The sequence below is a fragment of the Mus caroli genome, chromosome 3 (genome assembly GCF_900094665.2).
Source record: "Mus caroli chromosome 3, CAROLI_EIJ_v1.1, whole genome shotgun sequence".
Lineage (NCBI taxonomy): Eukaryota > Metazoa > Chordata > Mammalia > Rodentia > Muridae > Mus > Mus caroli.
Genome location: NC_034572.1, coordinates 96,875,897 through 96,884,859, shown reverse-complemented (window position 1 = coordinate 96,884,859; position 8,963 = coordinate 96,875,897). Strand labels below are relative to the sequence as shown.

Here is an 8,963-nt window from a genome sequence, read left to right as displayed (position 1 = left end):
CATGACATATTCCTGAATTTGTCAAACCTTAGTTACCTTTTCAAATCGTTTTCATTGTGTCTCATTTAGAATTGCTTATATTAAATATATTCAGCTTTATTAATCTTTTCCTTTGCAGTGTCTAATCTGTTACATACAGTCTATCTGTTACAGCATATTTTTTTTTTATGAGAACATTGTTGCTTTCATCTTTAGGAGTTAAGTTTTGTCTTTTATGCCTCTACTTAATCTTTCCTCTAATTACTTGAATTTATGGAAATTGGTTATAAAGTAATGTCTAGCTTGTTGTTATATATTAATTCTTTTATGTATACCAGTTCTGGCTCAATTCCAATTAGTCATTTCCCCTTCATTATGAATTGTACATTTTTGCTTATTTGGATTCTTAGAGTTTATCTTTTTTAATTGATGCCCCATATTGTAGCTTGTTCCTTGTTGGGGGCATTCTCCGTGAGCTGTGAGATTGCCACTGTGGCAGGCTGTCGAGGATACCGCGCTTCATCCAGGGAGTGTCTGGATGGTTCTCTTTCATCTTCTTGGGATTCACCCTGCCTTTCAGCTACTTTTCATCTGAGTACAAAAAGAGGTCCTCTACACTCCACAGAGGTCTCTGTGTGCGTCTCTGTTCTTCCCAGAGTCTTCTGTGTGAGCTCATGGTGCATCGGGTCCATGGATTCTCAGGCCTCCCATATCAATTAGAAGTATTTTCCTCTCCACCTTATTGTCCTTCCCTCCACCATGACCGAGACACTGTCCTCATATGGAGTAAAATTTAGATCTTTTGTTTCTTTTCTCTTTGGCATCAATCTTTATTTTTTTCCCTAATGCCCAGTGTGCATGGAATGGTGATTTCACATATTTTCTGTGACTTTGCAGTTATTTTAGGTGGGAAAACAAAGGTGTCCGAACTGCAAGTTCAATATGTATGGGCTCACTCATATGCATTCACTGTGTGTGTACGCGTGCCCATGTGCATGTCTTAGAGAGATAGACAGAGACAGAGAGATAGAAAGAGACTATATACTCACAAGGAAAGCTTTGAGAAATCAGGGAAAGCCTTTCAAAAGTTTTATTTTCTCAGATTAACCCTGAAGTTCATCTATTTCCCTCTCTCTCCCTCTCCCTCTCCTGTAAAGTTTGCAATCATCCTTCAGGGAGAAGTCATATTTTGTCTCTAACTTACATTAATAATAAAGGTTAAAGTAAGAGAAGACAAATGGGATTTTCAATAACCCCTGAGAATATCTAGGATTTTACTCAACATCTACCAGATGCCAGGGGTTCTATATATCTAATTCTCTTAGAACTCCTAATCATTGGAAAAGCCTTGAATAATCAGATGAGGTTTTGCAAAAGTGGTGTTTTCTGAGATAAGCCATGAAAGATGAACAGGAGTTACTTGAGATGAGACATGGGATGAAGCCCTGGGCAGGTGTTCCAATAGAGGGAACAGAATATTCCCATATGGAAAGGAAAAATGAAACTCACTTGAGAAACTCAGTGCAGCTTGTCTAAAACCACAGGAAGCAGAGAAAGTGTGTAGCTTGGAAATCTAGGAAGGAGTGGGGGTTGGGTAGGCTAAGGGATACCAGAGGGCCAGAGTACACCATGAAGGGCTTTGGAAGGGATACCAGAGGTCCAGAATACAGCATGAAGTCTGAACTTTTTTCTTTTTTCTTTTTTTTCATTTGTTTATTTTCTGTTAGATATTTTCTTTATATACATTTCAAATGCTATCCCCAAATTTCCCTATACCCTTCCTCAGCCCTGCTCCCCTACCCATCCACTCCCGCTTCTTGGCCCTGGCATTCCACTGTACTAGGGCATATAAAGTTTGCAAGACCAAGGGGCCTCTCTTCTCAGTGATGGCCGACTAGGCCATCTTCTGCTACGTATGCAGCTAGGGAAACGAGCTCTGGGGGGGACTGGTTAGTTCATATTGCTATTCCACCTATAGGGTTGCAGACCCATTCAGCTCCTTGGGTGCTTTCTCTAGCTTCTCCATTGGGGGCCCTGTGTTCCATCTTATAGACGACTGTGAGCATCCACTTCTGTATTTGCCAGGCACTGGCATAGTCTCCTACGAGACAGCTATAGCAGGGTCCCTTCAGCAAAATCTTTCTGGCATTGTGCAATAATGTCTGGGTTTGGTGGCTGATTATGGGATGGATCCCCAGATGGGTTAGTCTCTGGCTAGTCCATCCTTTCATCTTAGCTCCAAACTTTGTCTCTGTAACTCCTTTTGTGGGTGTTTTGTTCCCTATTCTAAGGAGGAATGAAGTATCTACCCATTGGTCTTCCGTCTTCTTGATTTTCTTGTGTCTTGCAAATTGTATCTTGGTTTGAACTTTTTTTCTGAGAGCAATTTAGAAGAGCAAGTTTTGGGCATGTTTAGTTACAGTGTGGTAAAAGTAGGTTAAATGAGTAAAACATTGGTATAAAGACTAAGATAAAGTGTATATTAGTTCCAAATTTTGAGTAATTATCTACACTTCCCCAGCCATTTATACATTTAATGAATATATTGGCTAAATGTTGATCAAATATTTTTGTGTTATTGTCAATTAACTATTTCTTATGGTGTCCTTGTTATGTGTCAAGTACCTTAGATAAACAGTGATCTCCATTTTTCTCTGAGACAGGACCTGATATAGCCATTCAGGCCTTGAACTTACCACTCCTCTGCTTCCTGAGTTCTAGGAATAAAGGCACCCACCAGCATGCCTTTTGATAGGTGAGGGAACTAAAATAAGCAGAGCTCACGAGTGCCGACAACATCACTAGTGAAAGGCCAAGACAGAATTTGATCTCAGGTCAGTTTAACATCCCGACAGATTTAGCCATGTCCTTCAAAGAAACATTTCACACTAAGTTATGTTAACATACTCTAAAATTCAAGAAAATAAACAATAAAAATTTTGAACTAAAATGTTTTTATTGTCATACATGGTTCAGTTGGCCTAGATTTCCAGAAAGAGGTTTCCTTTGCTTTATAGATGAACATGTCCGTATCTCTACGTGAGCAGGCAGAGACTGGAACACTCAAGCCCCAGGTAAATTTGACATCTCAGGACTTTTTCCACTTCTCCCAATTTAATGGCCGATAAACACGAGCAAATATTAATGTCTGTTATTAACATTAACAGATATTAATAAAAGATATGTTTCAAATAGAAGAGAGGAAGATGCATGCTATAATAATGTCAGAGTTTCCAGGGAGAGGATATAGTGAACCTGTTTGTCTAAACAAGTTTTATTTGGGGTTCAGTATGAATTTTCAATAGATGCTTTTCAGATAAGAAAGCAGCAATTCGAATGCAATTATATAAACAAGAAGATCAGAGGGGAATTATCCCGAAGGGTATAAAATGAACGGAGAGTGGGTCATCACAGCAGTAACTTACTCATGCAAAGTAAGGTAGGTGTCTACCCTGCGCAGGACCTGTGAGATGAAGGGCCTTTATTACCATTTCACTGTGTTTGAACAGTTGTAGCATTTATTTAAAAATTGCATATGCAGAGATAGAATTTTCTCTGAGGGGCTCTGAAGGTTTTAATTATTGCTGCAGATCCTGCAGTAGTGGGTGGAGAAGAGTGAGCCGCGTACGAGTGGATGAGGTGAGATTCCGTTGACTTAAAGGATAGAAGCAGCCCGTCCATTTCCTGATGAGGGATGAACAGTTACGTGACTTTCTCCTACCTACCTTCCAACTTAAATGTCTTAACACCTGAATAACCTGTGTGCTTAACCCATGTGATTACTAATGAGCATCTTTGAGGAAAATATATTTTAGGGGCGTTTTAGAGTAAAATCAGTTTTGAGTATGTGTACGGGTACCAGCATTGTAAGTACCTTCAGGGACATTCCATGTTACAAGATATTTCTAATTATTTAATAGTGAAACTCTCTTGGATAGTATCCAATACCTATAACTTATTAATATAATGCATTTTTTTCTTTCTAGAAAAATATTCTGCTTCAGTGAAGAATTGGGGTTGTTCAGAGGTGGAGAAAATGACTCATTGTATAGTAATTAATTCAAGTAGAAAAAAAGAGGTAATAGATATTAGCAGAGCAGAGAGAAATGTGTTTAACAAAGAACATATTAAGAGCAGAAAGAAACTATGGGGAAAAAAAGTAAAAAGAACCCAGGAAAAATGTGGGAAAAGGGGCTGTATCAACACTGGATTATAGCCAAGGAAATCCTATGGAGTATTCACAGGAATTATTTTACTGTTTTTAGGATTTTAGGAAAGAGTATACATAAATTGAAGACGCAAAGATATGGACCTGATCAATTAGATGCGATCACAATTGAATCTGAGATCAGAGTTATAGATTGATAATTCTCAGGGCAGGGCTCTGATGGCCACGGAACACAGGTTATTTGTGCTGTGAACACTTTCCTAATCTTTGATGTTAAACTTTCCTTTTATAGATGAGGAAATTGAGGGGTAGGAAGGTTATGTAGGCAAAATTCTATTATTTATAATGAAGTAAAAAAGGAGTCATTCATATTCTGTGTCTTCACAGCGTTCTAGAAGTACTGTGACTGGTGACCAAGTCGGCTTTACTGCCTTGCTTTTGTTAGCTTAAACTTCTGTAATTATAAAGGGGAGTCTTCCAACAGTGTCACTCTTGACTAGGACAACAATGGGGAAAATTATAATACAATTTCTATCATTAAAAAATTGAAAGGAGATTTTATTATTTTAAAAATGGGTATGCATGTGTGTGTGTTGTGTCTGAGGGTGCCTGTGTAGGCCAGAAGTTTCCACCCCCAACCCCTGGAGCTGGAGACACAAGGGACTGTGAGCTGCCTGATGTGGGTGTTGGGAACTGCACTCAGATCCTTGTAAGAGCAGCACTTGATCTTAGGCCTGAGCCATTCTTGGAGCCCAGTCTAACAAGGTTCCAAAGGGTCAGATACGTTCATCTGTTTTTATCCTGCAGGTGGGTAAATAAGATTACATGCTTTTTACCCATTTCCCATGGGAGATTTCTGTTCCTTATGTTCCGAGCCAATATTCTGATTATAGGTACCACATATGCTATTTCACATAGAATTGTGGATCTAGAAGTTGTTTTCTGTGGTGAAACCCAGTGGAGAGCTGTGAAACCAACGGGGGGAGTAAATGAGCAGCAAGGGCCAGTGTTCTCGTGCACTTACCTGGTTGCTATTTTCAAGATTCTTCGGAGAATCCTCTAGATTTGCATCATTAAAGTAACAGAACCAACTGAACGCTATAGAGGGAGCTTGTATTTTATGAAACACTTGACCAAAATCAGATTCCCTGAGAAAGGAATTCCTATGATTTCAGCAGGGAACATGAGTCCTAGTTGTAGAGCTGAATCTGGGGCTCTGTGTGTGTGAGTCTCGGTTATGCCCCTGGGAGGGCATAAAACAACATAACCAGGAATTCTTAGGCTTTCCCTTCCTAATGCAAACGTTTAAAAAATACTGCAAGGGATGCTTATGTATGTAATGCCTTCTTTACAGAGTTTTCTACCAAATACATTTTCCTAAACGGTTACTTCACTTCCTTGTCTACGACGTAGCAGATGTAAGGCAATCTTTGCTAGCTAGGGGATATCAGAGTCATGGCTTGAACTTTCAGAGAACTTAGAACAACCTGAAGTTTTACATCTGTGCTTATCAGGTTCCTCCTGAACTATAAGGACTATATCAATACAACCTCCACTGCTTACTCCAGAGGCTCAGTACATACATGTTTATCCAATTTCGGCAATTCCGGTGCTAGGAGTAAGAGATTGGTTGAAATAGCTATAGAAGTAGACATTTAGAATTCATCCTTAGTAACTTATGTAAATAATTTTTGTTTATATATTTATTGGAAACAAAATTCTGGTTACCTGAGACAGACTGCACAAGGCTTCAGTAAGGAAAGATTTTAAAGCACGCAGCTTAAAACTGTTGCTGACACAACCGACCAATTGAACCTTGATACTTCTTTGATAATTGAATAAAATTTTTTTCCCCCATTTATTTGGGGGGAGCACTGTAGCATGCATGAAGAGGTCAGAGGACAACTTCCAGGAAGGAGTATATTCTCTCCGCCTGTCACGTATACTCCAGGCATTGAACTCAGGCTATCAGACAGAGCTGCAAGTGCTTTTACTGCTGAGCCTTCTTGCCAGCCAGCGAATAGTGATCATTTAATAAAATAAACAAACAACCATATGCTTATAGATAACAATATTGCTTCAGTGGTGGATATATATGTATATATATGTTTATATTTTTATACATTTATATATTTACTAACAATGATAGTTGAGAAGAAAAACGATCCAAACATACCTAGCCAGTTGAACAATATTAGTAAAAGGGAGTCAAAAGTCTCCTTCATCTTAGAGGTGATCAACCTACATCTAAAAGTCTGAAATTTGATTACCCTCTATCAGCAGTAGAACCAAAATAAGTCCTAACATTCCCCAGATCATTACAATGCTTAACTGATACGGAACAGCTTCTGTACCAGACAGGCTCTCTGAGCTGCCTGTTCTGCTCAGCGGCCCCTCTGCTGCCTCCCATACAGCCCACTGCTAATGAATCGAACAACCCACGAAGGAGCTGAATTCTTGCCTGGATTACTCTAAATGTGTCACACTCATTTTCCCAGCTCTCTCTATGTTTTTAAATAATGAATGCCATACAACTTCTGTATAAAATGATCTTTTGTGTCAATGTGAAAAATTTTGAACTCTAACAGAATATCCTAAGGATTCAGAAAAGACCGTGTAGATGGCGTTATTAGTTGGCACCAATCACAATTTTAACTTAATTTTTCAGGACCTTCTTCAGCCTCCTTGACTATCAACAGGTAGAGCTATAGAGAAAATCATATTTACTGGGTGGTAGCAAACTTTGCTTATGATTTTTCTTGGTTTCTTTCCATCTTTAATTATATGAACCCGAGTTACTGATTGAACCAACATTTTTAGGAACTTTGATTTCTGGGAAAGTCCTTCTTAAAGAATATTTATTAATTTACTTCTTATAAAGACAAGTCCTTTTATTACAGCTCTGTTGGATGAATTATTTCACACTTAGGTAGCAGAAAGCTGTCAGTTGTCTGAGTGATGTTGCAGATTCGCCTGTCACTTCCCAGGGGAGCCCAATGGCATGTGTAGGCAGACTTCTAAGATTCGAGCTTCTGTATTATGGGTGTACATGGTCATAGCTGCATCTGATTGTATGTGAGGAGGTTTGAGAGGACTGGATATGCAAAAGCACCTTACGTAGGGCCCAGGGATAAGTAACCAGTCAGTATATTTTACCTGTTCTTGTTATTGGCTGTGTGTTTACATATGCACAGACATGCCTCTGAGCGTGGAGAGGACACTGTACTGAGCTCTTTGATGTTTCTCTCTGATTCAGCATGAGTGCTGCCGTCCTCCTCTCCGTGCTTTTTGCTCTTGCTTGTGGGCAAGCAGCATCCTTTTGTATTCCCACTGAGTATACGATGTACGTGGATAGGAGAGAGTGTGCCTACTGCCTGACCATCAACACCACCATCTGTGCTGGGTATTGTATGACACGGGTATGTTGTTCACTGCATTTCTTTTAGCTGTAAATTATATAGGCCTAAAGTTGTCTGTTAATATTTAGAAAGGAAGTGGGGATAAATCATAATGTCCTCTTTGGGAAGCCAAACACACTGTTTTCAGAATTATAATGGTGTGACTCTACTCAGAAAGGAAAGTACAGATGCATTTGTAACAGTCTACTCTGAAGAGTTTGTTCTGATCAGAGGCAGATGAGAACAAAGTGTCTTTTTTTTTTTTGGTATCTGATGGGTTAATTGTAGATGTGTGGGTAACAGAGCTCAGGAGTCCTTTATTGATCATCACGGAAACAAAGGGATATCAGTAAGTTGTGGTCTTTCTATTACACTATCTAAAGTTGTGTGGAGTTTATCATGTTAAGATCTCTTTTCTTTCCACAGGATATCAATGGCAAACTGTTTCTTCCCAAATATGCACTCTCTCAGGATGTCTGTACATACAGAGACTTCATCTACAGAACGGTGGAAATACCAGGATGCCCGCACCATGTTGCTCCTTATTTCTCCTTCCCTGTCGCCGTAAGCTGCAAGTGTGGCAAGTGTAATACTGACGACAGTGACTGTATACACGAGGCTGTCAGAACCAACTACTGCACCAAGCCGCAGTCTTTCTACTTGGGGGGATTTTCTGTTTAACTTCAATAGCAGTGCAATCTGGTTAAATGTGTTTACCTGGAATAGAATGAATAAAATACCATGGATACGTCTTGCCTGCCATTTAATCCATAGGTACAGCCACACAGGCATGAGAGAGCTTACGAAGCTTTAGAAGCAGAGGTGTATGGAAGAGGCTGTCATGGTTTCCACACAGAGCAGAGCAGAGCAGAGCAGAGCAGAGCAGAGCAGAGCAGAGCAGAGCAGAGCAGAGCAGAGCAGAGCAGAGCAGAGGTTAAATGGAAAGCAGAAAGCTGCTGCAAGCCAGCACTGAGATCTCCTTACAGACAGTAGGGGTCTGTCTTGACCTAGAGAGCAAATGTGAGACTACTGCAGAGTCCCAGGAAGAAAGGACTGTCATCAGAAGCTGGAGGAACAATGGCATCGGGTACTAGAAACATTGTCCCTTCAAAGGCTGGCATCAGGGCTGGAGTGCAGTGGTGAGACAAGGGCAACATATGAAATCTGGCACAGAAAACTTTATCCTCGTCCCTCAAGCCCTCTGCATAAAACTCTGTCAAAACTCAGCTGAGAGCATGGGCTCCGACACTCTCTTTAATTTAATTACTTCGGTGGGCCAACTGACCGGTGAAAGGTATACCCCAGAAGGTCAGCGTATAAAGCCTAGAAAAGAGGCCACGATCATTTTACATGTGGAAGCCTAAATCCTTCATAGTCCCTCAAGTAATAAGAGATACTTTCCAGCATTTATACTGAAA

At 40.0% G+C, this 8,963-nt stretch overlaps 1 protein-coding gene across 3 annotated transcripts; it reads left to right on the top strand.

Moving 5' to 3' along the window:
- Nucleotides 1-3,351: 3,351 nt before the first annotated feature.
- Tshb (thyroid stimulating hormone subunit beta) lies at nt 3,352-8,298 on the top strand. Of its 3 annotated transcripts, XM_021158914.1 has the most exons (5): nt 3,352-3,418; nt 3,570-3,618; nt 3,966-4,006; nt 7,404-7,566; nt 7,972-8,298. In XM_021158914.1, the coding sequence occupies exons 4-5, from the start codon at nt 7,405-7,407 to the stop codon at nt 8,224-8,226; spliced, it is 417 nt and encodes a 138-aa protein (XP_021014573.1). In that variant the 5' UTR covers nt 3,352-3,418; nt 3,570-3,618; nt 3,966-4,006; nt 7,404; the 3' UTR covers nt 8,227-8,298. The 3 variants fall into 3 exon arrangements, with proteins under 3 accessions (XP_021014573.1, XP_021014571.1, XP_021014570.1); XM_021158912.1 differs by lacking the exon at nt 3,966-4,006; XM_021158911.1 differs by lacking the exons at nt 3,570-3,618; nt 3,966-4,006 and having other exon boundaries at nt 3,358-3,418.
- The last annotated feature ends 665 nt before the right edge of the window (nt 8,299-8,963 follow it).

Excerpts from the sequence above, each read along its gene's own strand:
- Tshb (XM_021158911.1), top strand. The coding sequence starts at position 3,369 with ATGAACGGAGAGTGGGTCATCACAGCAGTAACTTACTCATGCAAAGTA. Across the intron at positions 3,419-7,403 it reads ACTTACTCATGCAAAGTAAG|CATGAGTGCTGCCGTCCTCC; the intron begins GTAGGTGTCTAC and ends TCTCTGATTCAG. Across the intron at positions 7,567-7,971 it reads CTGGGTATTGTATGACACGG|GATATCAATGGCAAACTGTT; the intron begins GTATGTTGTTCA and ends TTCTTTCCACAG.